General features: G+C 45.7%; 1 protein-coding gene across 7 annotated transcripts in view; it reads left to right on the forward strand.

Annotated features, from left to right (window-relative positions):
- The window catches only part of ACACB (acetyl-CoA carboxylase beta), a 121,941-nt gene that overhangs the window by 94,355 nt on the left and 7,070 nt on the right, over positions 1-20,516 (forward strand). For all 7 annotated transcript variants that reach the window (XM_047696370.1, XM_047696368.1, XM_047696371.1 and 4 more), the window contains 11 exons: positions 741-896; positions 1,735-1,938; positions 2,830-2,985; positions 9,250-9,372; positions 9,487-9,756; positions 10,934-11,031; positions 12,073-12,193; positions 15,057-15,167; positions 16,185-16,328; positions 17,108-17,228; positions 18,684-18,780. In XM_047696370.1, the coding sequence (XP_047552326.1) occupies positions 741-896; positions 1,735-1,938; positions 2,830-2,985; positions 9,250-9,372; positions 9,487-9,756; positions 10,934-11,031; positions 12,073-12,193; positions 15,057-15,167; positions 16,185-16,328; positions 17,108-17,228; positions 18,684-18,780 (1,601 nt within the window). The remainder of the gene's footprint in view (positions 1-740; positions 897-1,734; positions 1,939-2,829; positions 2,986-9,249; positions 9,373-9,486; positions 9,757-10,933; positions 11,032-12,072; positions 12,194-15,056; positions 15,168-16,184; positions 16,329-17,107; positions 17,229-18,683; positions 18,781-20,516) is intronic.

Raw genomic sequence — 20,516 nt, forward strand, 5'->3', positions numbered from 1 at the left:
TCAGTTTTTGGTGACCTCAGTCAATGAGATATTTTAATGGGTTTTATTATTTTCAGGTACAATAAGGCCTGTACTTACTTACAGGCTAGAAGACAGTTGCCACCAAAAAAGATTGTCACTCTCAGATTCCAAGAGGAGGGGGCATATCATCCCAAGGGGAGCCACGTGGGATGGTGGGGAGGCAGGGGAGGAGAGGGAAATGGGGTAAGAGTCTTTGTTGTGATTTCTGCAGGAAAGAAAAACCAGTGAGGCAGGATAGGCAGGCTTGGGATTGGCTAGTCTGAATAATTTCAGTGGGTTCTGGAGCTCAGGGGCTGTCTCTAGGTGTCTGGTACCTGGGCCTGGGGTGAGTAGGGCAGGTGGATAGTGACCTGGGACCTGAGAAACCCAGAGAGGAGGTGTGTGCTCTGGATTGGCTGGTTTGCCTGTGAAAACCACACTCAGGGGTGAGTCGTTTACCATCTCTAGGAATTGGCCACCCTGGGAGGGGCAGTCCCTCCAGTGTCAGAAAGGCCCAGTGGTCAGAGCATCCCAATAGAGAAAATGCAAAACTTGGTAAATATCTTGGAGGTATAACTATCATAGACTATAAAAAGCCTTGGAGGTAGGGCTCTACCCTTCTCTTCTGCCACACTTTCTGAAGGAGGGGAAATTCTTTCCTCTCTCTGTTCTCTCTGAGGCTCCGTTTCTAGCCACGGGCCTCTTCTTTTACCCTCTGCCCCCCCCCCCCAATTTGGCAGGAAGCCTCCTTTGAGTACCTGCAGAATGAGGGTGAGCGTCTGCTCCTGGAGGCCATGGACGAGCTGGAGGTGGCGTTCAACAACACCAACGTGCGCACCGACTGCAACCACATCTTCCTGAACTTCGTGCCCACCGTCATCATGGACCCCTCCAAGGTCGCACCTCTGGGGAAGCTCTGCGTTCAGCTCTTACAGGGGCCTATGGCACTTGGCATGCCTTGCTGCTTTGGGGTCTTGTCTCCTTGCTCTCAAGACCTCTAAGTTCTAGGACACGCATGTGCATGTTTGAGCCTCCATTGCTGTGGGTGAACAACCTTCTGTCATTTAATTCCAGGGCCATATTTTTGCCACCACCCTTAGGATCATCCTTGTTCTGATGGTCACCCTCCATGGACAGCATACTTCCCTTTTAGGATGACATGCATGCCCAAAGTGTCTTGCAAAACAAAATGTCATCCCTGGTTCCTGGCTCTTTTGGGGAGTGTATGTGGGAGGGAAGGGGGAAGAGAACCGTTCTCCTATGGCTGGTTCTTCATGAGTAGGCAGAGTTGATGATGGTGATTCTGGGGTAAAAGAAGTCTTGGGTCATCAGTTTGGCATCCATGGGGTGCACAGGGCCCGTGCTGATGCCCAAACTCCACCAACCCACATAGTTCCCAGAAGAGAAAATGCAAACATTTGGGCTTCGTGGTGGAGGTAAACATGATGTAATGTAGGTACAGTAGCTCTCTCGCTTACCAGCCTCCGTCTGTCACCAGAGTATAAAAGTGCTGGCCTTTCCATGTAATTATGAGGATGAAAGGAGATGATGCTCCTGACATGCTTAGCATGGCGACTCTGGTTATTATTGGCTAATAGTTGTTGGATACGTACTGTGTCCTGGTGTTTTGCGTTCAGCGTATGTCATCGTTCCCATGTTATCAGTGCTAGAACTATTTATTACAAGTGTGCACAGAATGGGCCCTGAGATCGGAATTGCTGTCATTTGGGGCAGATCGAGGAGTCCGTGCGTTCCATGGTTATGCGCTATGGCAGTAGGCTGTGGAAACTCCGTGTGCTGCAGGCTGAGGTCAAGATCAACATCCGCCAGACCACCACTGGCAATGCTGTTCCCATCCGCCTGTTCATCACCAATGAGTCGGGCTACTACCTGGACATCAGCCTCTACAAAGAAGTCACCGACCCCAGATCTGGAAATGTAAGGCTGGGAGGCTGGGGCAGGGGGTGCCACAGATAATCCAAATCAGAGCAGAGGCAAAGCAAATCTGCTCCCGAGAGCAAGACACAGGCTAAAATGCTACTTGGTGGCTATCATGCCAGCCATGATGGGTTGGGGTAGCTCCTCTGAGTTTACAATAAATGTTAGCTTCTGAATCCCAGTTGTTCATTCCTCTGGGAAGGAGAATCGATCTCAAGTTTAATTTGTTTTAGGACCATATTTGGGAAAAGATGTGGAATACCATGGTTGATTATAATGCAGCTCCTAGGTCGGTTCACTTAGGGAAATGGGTGTCTTTTCCCCAACCATGTTTAAGAACACGTTTGTCAACTGAATCAAATATCCTGTTGACTTCCATTTTTAAATATGTAACTCTTTAAATGATTAAAGACTCAGGAAGTTAGAAAAATAGTACAGAGGGAAAAAAGATGCTCCAGAGAGTTCCCATGTACCCTTCACCTGACTTCCCCCAATGATAACAACATAACCATAGGACCTTGTTAAAATAGGAAATTGACATTGGTACAGTACTATTAACTCAAATGGGGACTTTATTCAGATCTCACCAGTATTTGTGCACTCATGTTTGGTTGTGTGTGTGTGTGTGTGTGTGTGTGTGTGTGTGTAAAGTACTATGATAGTCACATTTTTGGAGCTATGCTCCCACACCTGTCCCTTCTTGTTCTGGTTGCCCACAGTGGCAGAGAAAAGATTAGCTCTGTGAGGCACTTACTTTGTCATGTGATGTGACATGTCATGTGATGTGACGTGATTTGTGACATGATTTGAGGAGAGTAGGATTAAAAGGGACAAGAATATGCTTCTCTGAAAGTTCCCTCCTTTACTCTGTTTTTCTGTCTTCCTTTCCAGATCATGTTTCACTCCTTTGGTGACAAACAGGGACCCCAGCACGGGATGCTGATCAACACTCCCTATGTCACCAAGGATCTGCTTCAGGCCAAGCGATTCCAAGCCCAGTCCCTGGGTACCACCTACGTCTATGACTTCCCAGAGATGTTCAGGCAGGCAAGTCCTACAGCTTTGCTGTACCACCCCGGGTGCCCTTAGGGAGTCCACCAGCCCACTGGCCCCTATCCTTAGTTACTCTTCTGAAGACCCCAAGTTGGAAGAATGAGGTCTACTTGGAGAAAAAGAAATCAATATTGAAATTGCCTTCCTAATATTTTTCCTAAAATGAACCCATTTTCTTCCCAATGATTAAAAGTAATATAACATGGAAACTTTGGAAACTAAAGGAGCATGGAAAAAAGAAAAAGGTGACTCATCATTCCATGTCCTAAAGACATATTGCTTAATATTTTGATGTGTTTCTTGCTGGTCTTTTTTTCTTCTTTTAAGATTCATCTATTTATTTCAGAGAGAGAGAAAGAGCATGTGAGCAAGGGAGAGGGGCAGAGACAGAATCTCAAGCAGACTTTGTGCTGAGCCCAGAGCCAGATGTGGGGCTGGATCTCACAACCCTGAGATCATGACCTGAGCCAAAATCAAGAAAGAGTCAGACACTTAACCAACAAAGCCACCCAGGTGCCCTTTCCTCTGTTTTTTTTTTTTTTTTTAAGATTTTATTTATTTATTTGACAGACAGAGAGATCACAAGTAGGCAGAGCAGCAGGCAGAGAGAGGGAAGCAGGCTCCCTGCTGAGCAGAGAACCCAATGCAGGGCTCGATCCCAGGACCCCAGGATCATGACCCGAGCTGAAAGCAGAGGCTTAACCCACTGAGCCACTCAGGCGCCCTTCCTCTGGGTTTTCTAACACTCACTTAAGTTCCTGCCACATGCCTGGCTCCATTCTAAGGGCAGATAGCCTGTGAGGAAGAGGTTGGAGTCATTCACTGCTTTGAGGAATTTTTAGTCTACTTTTAAAAAAAATAGTGTCTTGGGTTTTCCTGAATATTAAAGTATTCATTGGAAAATAGGACTCAGTAAAAAAATTCCACCCTTATATAATCTATTCACCGTTGATGACTACAGTAACATTTTGGTGTTTCCTTGAAGTATTGTTACTATGCCTTTATTTTTTTATGTAGTAGGGCCTTTCAGGGACACTGAACAGGCTGGCACTGGTGACATGGATATCTGTTTACATCCCTTCCATTGCCTTGTAAATGATGTTCATGAATCTGTGATCATGGACCTTCCCCTGTAGGCAGGAAAGCCTCAATTCACTTCAGGCATAGGAGAGGCAGCATGGTAGGAAAAGCCACTATTTGCAGTCACTCAGGCATGGGTTTCATTTTTGGAACTGTCCTTTGCTTTCTGTGTATCCTTGGGCAAGTTCCTTCACCTCTCTGGGCTAATTTCCTCCTCTGTAAAGTGAGAGTATAATAGTACCTCCTATGCAAAGTTAATTGTGAGGAATATATGTAAACTATTTATAATTAAGTAGGTAATTAAATAGAAACTTGTATGATTAAGAATATCATTTATCCTTTTACCTTTGACCTCAAGGGCCATAGGATAAGAAGAAGACAAATCAGGAACAAATCCATCCCTTTTCTTTTACATAAAGAAACATAATACTATGGAAAATACTATTTGAAAACTTAGACAAAAGAAAATTTCCAAGAAAAATATATCTTATCAAAACTGACTCAAGAAGAAATAGAAAATATAAATAATTAGCATTAACGAAATTGAATAATAGTTCAAAAAAATCTGTCCACTAAAATTGGGTGCAGGTGGCTTTACAATTTCTATCTAGTCTTTAAAGAACAGATAATTCCCTTTGTGTATTGATTGTTTGGAGAGTAGGAAAAAAACAAAGGGAATGCTTCTTCACTCTTTTTTTTTTTTTTTTTTTTTTTTTTAAAGATTTTATTTATTTATTTGACAGAGAGAAATCACAAGTAGGCAGAGAGGCAGGCAGAGAGAGAGGAGGAAGCAGGCTCCCTGCTGAGCAGAAAGCCCGATGTGGGGCTCGAACCCAGGACCTGGGGATCATGACCTGAGCCGAAGGCAGCGGCTTACCCCACTGAGCCACCCAGGCGCCCCTTCTTCACTCTTTTTATCAGGTTATTGTTACCTTAATATGAATCCAGATTAGAACATTAGAAGAAGGAAAATTGGTTGTCTCATTTATGAATATGGACACAAAAATTATAAATAAAATATTAGTAAATGAAATCCAGTAATGATATATTTTTTTATTGGACTAAGTAGGATTTATCCTGTTCATATGATTTGATATTAGGAAGTCTATTAATGTAACTTAGACTAATAGATGAAGAAAAAATTTAAATTTGTCAATAGATGCAAAAAAGTATTTGTGAAGATAGTTTCTGTTCATACTAAAAACTTTAAATGAACTAAGAATAGAAGGGAATTTATCTCTATAAAAGATAGTAATCTAAAACTAATAGCACTTAATGGTGAAATAAATGTTAGATAGATACAGGACAGATATATCCATTATTACCATATCTATTCAACATTTTTTATTGGAGTTTCTGGCCAGTGCAATTAGGCAAGAAAAAGAAATAAAAGGTGTAAAGATTGAAATGCAGAAGAAAAAAAGAAAGATGGTGTTTTTGCAGATGTTATAAATGTCTATATAAGAAATGTAAGAATGTACAGAACCAATGAAATAATATAGCAAGATTGCTAGATACGCGATCAGTGTACAAAACTTAACTGCATTCTCATCGACCAGCAGAAACTGTAAAATGTAGTTGGAAAAAAATACTGTTTACAACAGTAAAAGCAAGTATAAGTTTACTTGTGAATAAGTCAAAAAACATACAAAGCCTTTATGGAGGAAATTTTAAAATTTTTCTTGAAACACTTTAAGCCTAAAGAAATGGAGGGGTTTATCATGCTCATGAATGATGGGAAGATTCAATATTGTAAAGCTATTAGTTCTGCCCAAATCAATACATTCAGTATAATTCCAAAGTTTTTTGGTGAAACTTAAAAATTCATAGGGAAAAGCAAAAGCTTGTGAATAGCAAAAACAATACTGAAAAAGAGCAAAGAGGACTCGCCTTAGCCAGTGTCACTACTTGTTTTAAAGTAGCAGTACTTACTACAGTGTGTTGTTATAGAGCTAGATGAGTAGACCAGTATAACAGCACAGAGCCTGGTACCTGTGTGGCTCAGTCGGTTAAGCATCTGCCTTCAGCTGAGGTTATGATCCTGGGGTCCTGGGATCGAGCCCCATGTTGGGCTCCTGCTCAGTGGGGAATCTGCTTCTCCCTCTTCCTCCTCCTCTCCCTCCTGCTCATGCTCTCTGTCTCTCTCTCTCAAATAAATAAAATCTTAAAAAAAAAAAAAAAAAGAATAGCACAGAGCCTGAAATCAGACCCACTCATAAGTGGAGACTTGACAGAATGCAGAGGTGGGATGATGAATTAAGGAAATCAACTTCACTAGAAGGTACGGTATGCCCCTTTTACCCATGGCTTTGCTTTCCATCGTTCCACTTACCTGTGGTCAGCTGCCATCTGGAAGCAGATGATCCTCCTTCTGACGTATGCTCAGAAGGTCAGTGTTAGCCTAAGGCTCCGTCACATTGCCTACATCATGCCCCTCACTTTGTCTCGGCACGTAGGCATTTTTTTAAAAAGATTTTATTTATTTATTTGACAGAGATCACAAGTAGGCAGAGAGGCAAAGCAGAGAGCCCGACTCCCTGCTGAGCAGAAAGCGCGACTCAGAGCTCGATCCCGGAACCCTGGGATCATGACCCGAGCCAAAGGCAGAGGCTTTAACCCACTGAGCTACCCAGGCACCCCATTATCGCATAGGCATTTGATCATCTCCCATCATCACAAGATGAAGGGTGGGTTTAATGCAGTAAGACATTTTGAGGGAGAGAGAGACCATGTTCACATAACTTTTATTATTGTTTATTGTTATAATTGTTCTTTTATTAGTATTATTTTACTATGCCTAATTTATAAATTAAGCTTTATCCTGGGTACATACATATAGAACAAACCATAGTACATAGAGAGTTCAGTCCTGTTGGAGGTTTCAGGCCTCCACTGGGTGTCCTGGAGTATTTCCCCCATAGGTAAGGGAGGGCTCACCTAATTGGAAAAAGCAAATCTTGATTTCTACCTTATCTAGTATACAGAAGTAAGTTTCAAGAGGCTTAAAGTCACTTAGAGTCAGTTAAAAGCTTCCACTGTACTGGAAAAGACCCATAAACTTGACTATATTAAAATTTTGAAGTTCTTTATGCAAAAAACGAAAGATGAGCTCCAGACGGGGAGAATATGTCCCAATGACTATCACTAGCAACGGATTACAACTAGATTGTCTAAAGAGCACTAGTCAATTAGAGAAAAACAAAACTACAGAAAATATGAGCAGGAGTTATAAACGGGAGGAAATTGGCAAAAAGGAAACTCACATGGTCAGTACACATATTCAAAGGCTCTCACCTTCCTAATAATCAATGAAGTACGGCTTAGTTCCCCAATACCCATACCCAGCAGACAGATAAATGTGAAAATATTTGACAAAACTAAGTATTGGCAAGCATATGGAGAAAAGGAGTTCTTATCCTTGCTTCCTGGGACTGTAAAGCATTTTGAAAAACTGAGAGAGCAGTTTGATAATATTGAGTGAACTTGAAGTTTCACAAACCCTGTGACCCAGCAGTCCCACTCCTAGGTACTCCCCTGATGAGACTCTCATCCATGTTTATAAGAAGAGACCACCAGGATCTCCTTACAGGGGTGCCTGGGGGGGTCCATCAAATGTCTGACTGCAGCTCAGGTCATGATCTCAGGATCCTGGATTGAGCCCCACATCAGGCTGCACACTAAGCGGGGAATCTGCTTGTCCCTCTCCCCCTCCCTCTACTCGTGCTAGCTCTCTCTCTCTCTCTAAAATAAAATCTTAAAAAAAAAAAGAATGCTTATTACAGCCCTATTGTTAATACTGTAGGATTGGAAGCAGCCTAAACGTTCCTTAAAAAGATTTATGAATAGGTAAGTTGTGATCTACTAACGCCATGGAAACTGAATAGCAGAGAAAATGAATAGAGTTAAATTTCTCAGTGTGGATAAATCTCTCAAACACATGGGGGAGCCAAAAGGGCAAGGTACGGAAGGGTGTGTCCATCACAAGACAGTTTATTTAAAGTGTAAGCCCTGTCGGGGGGCGCCTGGCTTGCTCAGTTGGAAGAACATTCAACTCTTGGTCTTGGGGTATGTGGGTACCCACATGGGGTGTAGAGATTGCTTAAAAATAAAATCTTACAAAAAATTAAGTTTAAGGGGCGCCTGTGTGGCTCAGTGGGTTGGACCTCTGCCTTGGGCTCAGGTCATGATCTCAGGGTCCTAGGATCGAGCCCTGCATCGGGCTCTCTGCTCCGCAGGGAGCCTGCTTCTCCCTCTCTCTGCCTGCCTCTATGCCTACTTGTGATTGCTCTCTCTGTCAAATAAATAAATAAAATATTTTTTGAAAAATTAAGGGGCGCCTGGGTGGCTCAGTGGGTTAAGCCTCTGCCTTCGGCTCAGGTCATGATCATCAGGGTCATGATCTCAGGGTCCTAGGATTGAGTCCCGCATCGGGCTCTCTGCTCAGTGGGGAGCCTGCTTCCTCCTCTCTCCCTGCCTGCCTCTCTGCCTACTTGTGATCTCTCTCTCTGTCAAATAAATAAACAAAATCTTGTAAAAAAAATTAAGTTGAAGTCATGTCTCTACATCCCACGTGGGGCTCAAACGCACAACCCTAAGATGAAGAGTTGCACACCTTCCAGCTGAGCCAGCCAGGTGCCCCTGTGTGTTTAAAATTTATGCCTCTATAACAAAAGGCATAAAAACACACACAGGACCAGTGGACACTAAATTCAAGACAATGATTATCTGGGCTTGGGGAGGGGGTACACCAGGGACTTCAACTGCATTTCTCTTATTCCTTTAAAAAAAATTCATAAGCGGCCACGAAGAAATTATGATTTGAGAAAACCACCAGATAGGGGCGTGGGTGTTGCTTATTCTGCATGTTTTTCTGTGTGCTTTCAATAGTTCATAATTTTTTTTTAAGATTTATTTGATAGAGAATGAGCGAGAGAGAGAGAGCATAAGCAGAGGGAGCAGCAGGCAGAGGGAGAAGCAGACTCCCCACTGAGCAGGGAGCTCGTTGAGGGGTTGGATCCCAGGACCCTGAGATCATGACCTGAGCCCAAGGCAGAGGCTTAATCGACAGCCACTCCCAGGAGCCTCCATCCATAGTTCATAATTTAAAGAGAGGAAGAACTAGAAAATGTGCCTCCCTAATGAGGACTTTGGGTTTTCTCTTTCTTTCCCTATCCCCAGGCTCTCTTTAAACTGTGGGGCACCCCAGACAAGTACCCCAAGGACATCCTGACATACACTGAACTCGTGCTGGACCCCCAGGGCCAGCTAGTGGAGATGAACCGCCTTCCTGGGGGAAATGAGGTAGGAACTCCGTGGAGCGTGACCCCTGGCTGGACTCACCCTTTCAAAAAACACCCTGCCCCCCACTCCCAAAGAAACAAGCCATGTTTCCTTGTGCATTCATCTCCTTGGCAGGTGGGCATGGTGGCCTTCAAAATGAGGTTCAAGACTCCAGAGTATCCGGAAGGGCGGGATGTGATCGTCATCAGCAATGACATCACGTTCCGAATTGGGTCCTTTGGGATGGGAGAAGACCTCCTGTATCTGCGGGCATCAGAGATGGCCCGGGCAGAGGGCATCCCCAAAATCTACCTCGCAGCCAACAGTGGGGCCGGTATTGGCCTTGCAGAGGAGATCAAGCACATATTCCAGGTGGCTTGGGTGGACCCAGGAGACCCCAACAAAGTATGTCCCCAAACCAGCATGGTGATGTGATGCCCCACAGTGGGGGTGATAGTGCCCACAGGGGTGGGGGAGCGGGGAGGGAAGAATCTTGGTGCACTTTGCACATAAAGCACAGATACACATTTACAGCACAGAAAAGACGTATGGTAGATCGATCTTAAAATTTCTCGGACGGGAATGGCGATCAGGAAAAAAGTCTCTGGAAAGGCGCCTGAGGGGAATAATAACAACGAGAAGTTTATAAACACAGAGCTAATGTAGCCTGAGCATCCCCTGAATGTGGCGTACAGTAAGGAGGCAAAGGTGAGTAAGGCTTGGTTTCTGGCCACAGGAGATTCTCAGAAATCATCCGGGAAATGGAGAGACACTAGCCACAATAAAACACACAACGAATGAGTGAAAAGATCACATTTTGTGATGTGGAAATGCAAGGGACAGGTCTTTTCTGCAGCCAGAGCAGCCATCCTCCAGGCAGTGGCATTGCCTCCGCCAAAGGGGGGCAAAAATTATTCTTTTTTTTTTTTTTTAAGATTTATTTATTTATTTATTTGACAGAGAGAGAGAGAGAGAGATCACAAGTAGGCAGAGAGCCAGGCAGAGAGAGAGGGGGGGAAGCAGGCTCCCTGCTGAGCAGAGAGCCTGATGTGGGGCTCGATCCCAGGACCCTGGGATCACGACCTGAGCCAAAGGCAGAGGCTTAACCCACTGAGCCACCCAGGCGCCCCCCAAAATTAATCTTTTCATGTAAAAAGCATATATACATATGTACACACACATGTACATGCATATGTATATACAATGCATATACACATGGTACATAAACTATATGACGAAATTTCGTGGAGGGAGCTGGCAATAAGGGGGAAAAAGTCAGAACAGACCCCTTGGGGGATCAGGGATGACGAGGTGATTTGGAGGAAAAGGAGCTGATTCAGAGCAGGAGAAATGGGAGGTCGTGTGTAAGGACGAGTGGAAAGTGCTTGGCACTGATCATACCTTCAGTCTGTAGCTGTTATTGATATGGAATTAACGTCAGACATGCCAGTGGTGCTGTTAACACATGGTTAACTCGTTATTAACATCTGCCCCTACAATATTAACATTTTAAAAAAACAAACAGTGGCTGTCTAGTGCAGGGAACTGGATTCACAGCCTCACTGGTATATATTTCTTTAAGGGATTTAAGTACTTGTACCTGACCCCCCAAGACTACACCACAATCAGCTCCTTGAATTCTGTCCACTGTAAACACATCGAGGAAGATGGAGAATCCAGGTCAGTAAGTTATCAGGTAGCTCCTTCCTTTTGCCTGTGGTTGATTTCAGCTACTGACGGGTAGTCCCTCTCTTTGCCTCCGGGCTTGTGGGTGATATTTTCAAACGGGATGATGGTGTTTGTACAGTGGGATCCCTGGGCCTTCCGGACACTGGGGACTAAGACATGTGGGGCTTTCTTCAGGGTGAGCCCATCCTTGCCATCCAGAGTGAGTCGTGGCTTTCACAAATACAGTACCTCACCTGGGAAAGAATTAGCTTGGATTCCCGTGATGTCCCTAGAGCTGCAAGGTTACATCTATGACCAAATTAGCCTAGCTGATGCAGCAGCAATTTGGAAAGCTGGGAAGGTGTAGGCAGGGAAGGGGTCTGCTCTGTGAGGAGGTCCAAGGTTGCCAGCTGTCTTTTCTAGGGAATGTTGTGGGGTTTTGTTTTTGTTTTTTTTTCTTCCCAATGAAGTTGACAAAGTCATAATTTCCCAGGCTAGGTTTTCTGGAACGTTAGTTGGTGATACATTGTGGGGGATGGTGAAGAACCAAGTACATTGAGAAACCCTGGGTTTAAATGGGATCTAACAAGCATCTTTACTGCAGACCTTGTCTTAAGCTTTGACTGCAGCAGTGTCTTGTGAATCTGTAACAGGGGTTAGGCCGTACAGTGTTTCACTTCTAGGCCATAGAATCTTGACTGACTGATTGTGAACTAAGCACCTTTCCTCATCACTCTGTAGACCAAACTTTATTCTAGATTGTTTGTGGAGGTATGTAGGGTGGGGGTGACCTTTCATTAGGACAGCCTCCAAATAGGCAGACATCTTTGGTGGGAAGGGTGATAATTATAGATGCTGCACTTGCCCTTCTAGAAACTTCTGGGCCAATTATGAGGGTCTTACACCCCTGCTTTCATTTCACCTCTGGCTGCTTTACCACCTTCTATTCCCTCACCTTGTTCATCACCCCTGCCCTGGGTTCTGGGGAAATATGTCAGCCTTGAACTTTCCTGGGCTAGAACTCAATCTTGAACCCATGTTTTGTTCATGAAGGTATGTCATCACGGATATTATCGGGAAGGACAGTGGTGTGGGCATAGAGAATCTCCGGGGTTCCGGCATGATTGCGGGGGAGTCTTCCCTGGCTTATGAAGAGATTGTCACCATTAGCTTGGTGAGTCTCCTATTTTATTTCCTTTTCCTTTTCCACTTTGTCTCATGGAATCTTTAAAGCAGTCTCAGAAGAAAAGAGCCTTGTGTGCTCATCACACAGCTCCCGTGATTAGCAACATGTAGCCATATATATATATATATATATATATACATATATATATGTATATATATATTTAAGATTCATTTATTTATTTATTTTATTCATTTATTTATTTTAGAGAAGGGGAGAGAGAGAGAAAGAGAGCAGGGGGGTAGGGGCAGAGGGAGAAGGAGAGAGAAACTCAAACTGACTCTGTGCTGAATGCAGCCCTGACATGGGGCTCGATCTCATGACCCTGAGATCACGACCCGAGTAGAAACCGAGAGTTGGATGCCTAACTGACAGCACTACCCAGGCGCCCCTGTTTGTGCATATTTTATTTTATTTTTTTTAAAGATTTTAATTATTTATTTGACAGAGACATGGCGAGAGAGGGAATACAAGCAGGGGGAGTGGGAGAAGGAGAAGGAAGCTTCCTGCTGAGCAGGGAGCCTAATGAGGGGCTTGATCGCAGGATCCTGGGATCATGACCTGAGCCGAAGGCAGATGCCTCACAACTGCACCACCTAGGCATCCCATGTTTGTGGGTATTTTAAAGCAAGCCCCCTGTCTTGTCTTACCACCTCTGGATGGCCCAGGGTGGATCTTTGCTAGATAAAGACCCCCAGATACACCGCTTTTTTACAGCATCACAGTGCTATTTTTACACCCATCAACATCCGTGGCAAGTCTTTAATATCCTTGAAACCTGGTTCACAGTCAGTTTTAACAATTATCAGAAAATGTATCTTTTTATAGTTGATGTGTTTGAATCATGGTCCAATCTTATCAAATTCAACACCCAAAAAACAAATAATCCAGTTAAGAAGTGGGCAAGAGACATGAATAGATACTTTTCCAAAGAAGACATCCAGATGGCCAACAGACACGTGAAAAGATGCTCAACATCACTCACCGTCAAGGAAATACAAATCAAAAGCATGATGAAATACCACCTCACACCTGTCAGAATGGCTAAAATTAACAACACAAGAAACAGCAGGTGTTGGTGAGGATGTGGAGAAAGGGGAACCCTCTTATGCTGTTGGTGGGAATGCAAGCTGGAGCAGCCACTCTGGAGAACAGTTTGGAGGTTTCTCAAAAAGTTAAAAATAGAGCTACCCTATGACCCAGCAATCACACTACTAGGTATTTACTCAAAGGAGACAAAAATACAGATTTGAAGGGACACATGCATCCCAATGTTTACAGCAGGAATGTCCACAATAGCCAAACTGTGGAAAGAGCCCCAGTGTCCATTGACTGATGAGTGGATAAAGAAGAGGTGGTATATTTATACAATGGATTATTGCTCAGCTGTCCAAAAGAAGGAAATCTTGCCATTTGCAAATGTATGGGTGGAGCTAGAGTGTATTATGCTAAGTGAAATAAGTCAGAGAAAGACAATTACCATATGATCTCAATCATGTGTAATTTAAGAAAATGGATGAACATATGGAAAGGGAGAAAAGGAGGGGAGAGGGAAACAAATCATAAGAGACTCTTAATGATAGAGAACAAACTGAGTGTTGATGGAAGCAGGTGGGTGGGGGATGGGCCGGCTGGGGGATGGGCATTAAGGAGGGAACTTGTGATGAGCGGTGTGTGTTGTCGGTAAGTGACGAATCCCTGAATTCTACTCCTGAAACCAGTATTTCACTGTAGGTTAACTAACTAGAATTTAAATTTTTAAAAAAGGTACTGAGTATTTAGGAGAATTTTTATCTGATTTTGATTGGCACAAAATGAATATCTCCCCTTTCCCTCCCTTAGCCTTTCCAGGAATATTTGCTCTTCCTAGTAATAGTACTACTCTTTCATGGTACACTGTCATTCAAGACCTTATCTTTACATTCCGTGTTGGATCTTCAGTTTCCAAGGTGGAAAATGCTGGCCATGGGTGTCTTCCTTAGGCTTGTTTTCTAGATACCATTATATGTATTTCAAAATAAAAAATATATACCTTTGGATATATATATATATAAATAACTTACATATTATATATTCCAAAATCTATAAAGATATGTATATTTTTCTATATTCTATAATAGATGTTTTATCTGTATCATATATAATTATATATGATATTTATATATAATTTTGAAATAGTTTACTATTATATATGATATATATGTATCACAGTATATAATATATATTATAATTATATGTATCCTATATAATATATATATTATATATATCATAATGTATCATAAGTATATATTTTATGTAATGATATATATATATAAAATTTTGAAATAGTTTGCAACTCACTAGAAGTTACAAGGCAGTACAGAGAGGTCCCCTGTCCCCCTCATTTAGTGTCCCCCGTAACAGTATCCTACATAACCACAGTACATTACCAAGACCAAGACAATGACATTGGCTCAGCACCCTTACCTTGGTATAGACCTCACTCCAATTTCACCAGTTTTGCCCTGGTTCCTAGGCATCCTTTGGTTGTATGAGAGGCTACATTGGCTCAGAAGAGGTACGTATAAGAGCTAGGCCTTGGATGAAGCAAGAACCAGAACATTCCATGTCTGCTATCTGGCCTCACCACACTCTTCTTTGTTAACCACATTCTTTCCGGAAGCCAGGGTCAGGTGAGCCTGAAGAACTGGCTTGTGCCCATGCTGTTTGGTCACCAGTCAGGTCACCGGTGGCCAGGCTGTAGCTTCCATGTGTGCCCGGTGTGTTCCTGGCCTGTCCTCCTCCTACCCCCGCTGTGGGGATTGGGGCATGCCTGCCTCGGGAATTCAGCGGGGCCCCATCTCCGTCTCCACAGGTGACCTGCCGAGCTGTGGGGATCGGAGCCTACTTGGTGAGGCTGGGCCAGCGAGTCATCCAGGTGGAAAACTCTCACATCATCCTGACGGGAGCCATCGCGCTAAACAAGGTGAGTGGGTGGGGCAGGAACAGCGGGTGGTGGCTGTGGGGGATGGGGACTCACTGTAACCTTTCCACTGTCTCCTGATGGAGGCCTTTTCTCAGCATGAAACCAGTGTCCTTCCTACTGATGTACAGCTCTTTTTCCAGTTTGCACTTGTCTTGGTCTCTCCTGAGTCAAAAAAAACTTGTTTCACTTTATTTTGTTTTTTAAAGATTTTATTTGTTTGAGAGGGAGGGAGCCTTGAGATCATGATCTGAGCCAAAGACAAACTCTTAACCCACTGAGCCACCAGGGCGCCGTGAGCCAAAAAAAAATTTAATAAAAGAAATACTAGGCTCTTGTGGTAGAACTCTCTTGTGTACTGCCATTTGAATATTTAAAAATTATTAACGTGGCATTACATATTACAGAAAACTGGAAAGAGACACTCCACCCCCCAAAAGTAATTTTGCTCCTATTAAAATTTTAGTGTATTTCCTTCTTGTTTTCTGTCTGCCTGACTCCTGGTGAATGTGGAGTTTGGTATTCTGCTGTTCTCACTGTATTAAAACATACCCCCAAGTGGCTGTAAAGCCTTTGTAAGGTAATGTCTGATAGAATCCCACTGAAGTTCTCAAAGTCTGGTCCCCAGACCAGCTGCAGCAGCAGCTTCCCCTGGGAGCCCGTTAGGAAAGCAGATTCTCGAGCCTCGGTGCCGACATGCCGAATCAGAAACTCGGGGTAGGGTTTCGTTTTGTGAGAAGACACAAGTCATCGGTGGGCTCACTTGTTCTCAAATTGGGTTGCATGGTGGAATTACCTAGAAGCTGAAGGAAAATACTGATGCTGCCTCCCAACTCCGAAGATTCTGCTGCAGTGGTTCTGGGTGCAGCCTGGGTGGCAGGATTTTTGAGAGCTCCCGGGTCACTGCCACGTGCAGATTGAGGATCCTGGAGGGAGTTGATTTCCAAACAGATGGACGAGTCCCGAGCCCCGACGGGGTGGGGTAGGGGCCGGGCTTGCTAAGTGCCCCTGTCGAAGCAGGTCCTGGGCCGAGAGGTCTACACCTCCAACAATCAGCTGGGTGGCGTGCAGATCATGCATTACAACGGCATCTCCCACACCACTGTGCCAGACGACTTCGAGGGCGTGTACACCATCCTGGAGTGGCTGTCCTATATGCCAAAGGTGCAGTATACCCTCTGCAGCATCGTGTCTGGAGACTCTGGAATCAGCTCCCCCAGCTGGGTAGCGTGGGAGTTTGGGGAACAAGGAGCTCTGCCATGTGGCTGGGGTTCATTTTTCGTTACTCCTCCCTCCTTCCCTCTCTGACACCCAGCTCTGTACTCACTGTTCTTTGCTCTTTTTTTTTCTTTTTTAAAGATTTTATTTATTTATTTGACAGAGAGAGAGAGCACAAAGAGAGGAAATAGCAGGCAGAGGGAGAGGAAGGAGCAGGCTCCTGTTGAGCACAGAGCCTGATGTGGTGCTCGATCCCAGGACCCTGGGACCATGACCTGAGCTGAAGGCAGAGACTTAACCCTCTGAGCCACCCAGGCTCCCCTCCTTTTTTTTTTTTTTTTCTTAATACCTTTGTAAGGGTGGCTTTGGAAAGGGGTAACTCTGACCAATAAAGAATCCTGGAGCTTTGCAGCCAGGCTGGATTTGATTCCTGGCTTCCTCCTCCCTAGCAGTGAGACCTTGGGCCAGTCTCTTAATCTTTCCGAGCCTTTGTTTCCTCATCTGTGAAATGGGAATCACAGGAGTACCTACCCTGGGGGATTACCCTGATGATTCAGAGCAGGGATGTGGAGAGCCTGGCACCAAATGCTACTCAAACTGGTGATGACTGGCTGGTCCGGACTAGGCTGTCCTGCGTAATCAGACGTGATCATGGTCAGAGGGGAGAAGCAGATCGCAGGCATTACTGGCGAGCACAAGGAGACTGAGTTGGTTTCCTTTTCTAGGATAATCACAGCCCAGTCCCCATCATCACACCCACGGACCCCATTGACAGAGAAGTTGGATACTACCCGACCAAAGCTCCATATGACCCCCGGTGGCTGCTTGCAGGAAAGCCTCACCCGAGTAAGTTCTAAAGCTCTTTGCCTGGGGCCTGGCCCTTGGGTTTCTTTTCTGCACGTGGGACAAAGGAACACTCAGAAGCATGGATCCTTAGCCACGTGTCCCAGAGGGGTACACCTGAGATCAAATGTAGAGAGCGTGGAAGGATGGGGATTTTCTCCTCTATGCTTCTCCTGAGCTGTTAACCAAGAAGGAGTGGAAGCAGCCTCTGGTTTCTGGGGCTGGTCCATGGAAGGGAAGCGTGACACAGGTCATGGTCTTCCTCCCGAAATTGCCCCGTGGTTACAGAGGTGGAAAATGCAGACATCAGAGTCTCCCAGAGATGACTACCCCCCCCTCCCTCTTTCTTAACGTCTCTCTGTTTGGCTCCACCAAATGTAGCCCTCCAGGGGTTCACCCAGGACAGACGACCCAGCCTCTTCTGCACACTCATACACGTAGAGATGTGCACACACACACATCCTCTCCATCCCTCCCTCCCTCTGAAAGGGGCCGGTTTGTCTCTGGGAGGTGTATGGTTACATTCTGAGCAGCCAGAACAGAGCAGGAAAGCTGAGCTACCCCCATCCCCCTAATCCCCAGTCTAGAATTTCAGATGCTGCCACCTTTAGAACGTGGCTGTCCAGCTGTGTGGCGCAGGAGGGCGCCCCCCGCAGAGGAGCAGCATGGGGCACAGAGGCACAGGGCGCCCCTCTGCTTGTGTGCCCCTCTCAGGTTTCTCTTGGGTTTTCTCGAGCACCGAGGGGTGTGGCTTGCACTTGATTATAAAATATCCAACTTGTTTCTGACCGTTTTCTCAGTCTGGTCAGGCCAGCCCCCAAGCAGACTCTGGGGCCAGGCTGCTTGGGGTTCGGGCCCCCAGCTTTCCTCCCTGGCAGCTTGTGGCCCTCCTGTTACCTGGTTCCGAACCCCATGATGGACAGACACAGCGCTGCTCCCTGTCCAGGGATGGCGGCAGCAGATGTCATTATATCCTCCCTCCTCCCCTCCTCTTCTCTTCTCTGTCTCTCTCCATCTCTCTCTTTGTCTCATTATCTCTTTCTTTTAGAAGTTGATGATGCACCCCGCCTCCACATTAAATGTTGTGAGGCTGCAGCCAGCGTGTCAGATACGAGGTTTTTAGGGCACATGGTCCCTTTCCCAAATCCCACCTTTTGAAGGTGTCCCATCAACTCTATTTTCGTCTTGGGCTGATCCTTAGGATCAGGATCTCCGTGTGTTTGGCATTGACAGGAGCTGCTGAATTCCCGACTTGGAGTATTTTCTGCAGCTCTGGTTTTTGGGGGATTTTTTGGTTGTTGTTTTGTTTTGTTTTTTAACGGGGTTGGGATCTGTATGGTTTTCTGGAGAAGCAGGTGTTTGGGCCGTCAAGGCCAGGTTATCTGGCCCACCAGGCAGACCCTAAGGACCCTCATCAACCCCACCCCTTGGCCTGGGCTTCTGTCCTCCTGTCTGCAGCTCTGAAGGGATCATGGCAGAGTGGATTCTTCGACCATGGCAGTTTCAAGGAAATCATGGCACCTTGGGCCCAGACCGTGGTAACAGGACGAGCAAGGTAACCTTGAGGACGGGGCAGGCTGCACTCAGCTAGCCTCCCCAGGCATTGGGACCCCCAGGCACTAGACCAGGGGTCCTTTCCTCTCAGGTGACCCCCGAGAGCATTTTGCTTTGGCCTCAGGATTTTCTGAAAGAAAAACCAACCTGGGGGGTTGTTTTCTGGATGATGAACTTCTTCATAAAGCTGGATTTTTCTGGGGCCTTAGCAGACGTCTCAGCTAGCTTGTTGCTGGGGGCCAGCACCCTGGCCCCTCGTGTCTGCCCCTGGGGCAGGGCTCCATAGCCACAGGGGCCATGGGCCCCTCAGGGAATTAGAAGACAGCTCTGGGTGCTCCTGCAAGAAAACTGCGCATACACTCCAAACTAGGAATTCCCTTTCAGGAGGGCCATGGTCAGAAACCCCTTTGTATACACACAGCTGGTGGATGGCTTAAATGCTTGAATGCTCCCAGAGCTGAGCAGCTCACTCCTCAGCGGTGTAGTCCTCCTCTTTTCAGATATATCCCGCTCCCTGCAAGATCCTTCCTACGTGGAGCCCAAAGCAGTGTCCTTATAACTTACCGTTCAGATTCCTGGCATGATGTCGTTGCTACGGGTTCAGACTCCGGAGTCTGACCTGAGGTCAAGCCCGGCTGTGTCACTCACCCTCTCTGGGCCTCCATGTCCTCCTCTGCAGGGTGGGGTTGATAATCCTACTAAACCACGAGGGAGGACTGTTGTGACGACAAATGTTAAGCACTTACAACATCATAAATGCGGGCGCCTGGGAAGCTCAGTCAGTGAAGCAGCCAGCTCTTAATCTCTGCTTGGGTCTCCGTCTCAGGGTCGCAAGTTCAAGGCCCACATTGGGCTCCATGCCAAGCGTGGAACCTACTTAATAAAAAAAAATCAATCACAAATGCTCCGTAAGTGGTAGGGGCCTCCAGTACTGTCTTTGTTGTTTCTGTTCTTTCTCTCCAGGCAATAAATATGTATTAAAATACTAACCATGAAACCAAGCATTACAGCTGGTCACTTTTCCATAAGTGTTTTATTTTAAAAACATTTTTTTAAAACCGGAAATGAGATCTGTTCCCCCTTCCGCCTGGAGACCCTTCCTTTTTTGAAAGACTTCCCAAACCTACGGTCATTGAGAGCATAAACAAGAGTAACCCAGGGTTGTACCTGGCACAGGGCCGGCCGGGAGCTTGCAGTGATGGTTACTGATGTCACAGAATCCCCCCTGAGCAGAAGCTCTTGCAGGCTTGGCATCCCTCAACCATTTCCAAATGGGCCTCTGTGCCTAGACCCACCCTATCTCGTGTGGTAGCTGCTGGCTGCGTGTGATCATGTAAACCTAGATGAGTTGAAAGAGACCCCCTTCCTCTGTTGCACTCGCCATGCCTCAAGTGCTCAGGAAGTAGCTCATCTCAGCTGCTGTCCTGGACGGCACAAGACCAAGAATGCGCCAGCATCGCGGAAAGCTCTAGTGGACAGCACTGCTCCTGTCCCTGCAGTAGCCTGGCCGTCCCTGTCACCACCACGACTGGTGCCCCCAAGAGGGGCGCCGACAGCCCCTTTCCAGCCCACCAGCTTGTGAGGAGGCTCTAACTGCTTTGGAAACTTCCAAAGAAGTGCTTCCAAGAGAATGCCCCACTCGAGTGAAAACAATGCTGTCTTCTGCCTGCCCCCCTCTCCACCATGAGCACCACGTACCCAGGATGCCCATAGGATGTCCCCCAAGGCCGAGAGGAC

This window comes from Lutra lutra, chromosome 12 (assembly GCF_902655055.1).
Source record: "Lutra lutra chromosome 12, mLutLut1.2, whole genome shotgun sequence".
Classification (NCBI taxonomy): Eukaryota; Metazoa; Chordata; class Mammalia; order Carnivora; family Mustelidae; genus Lutra; species Lutra lutra.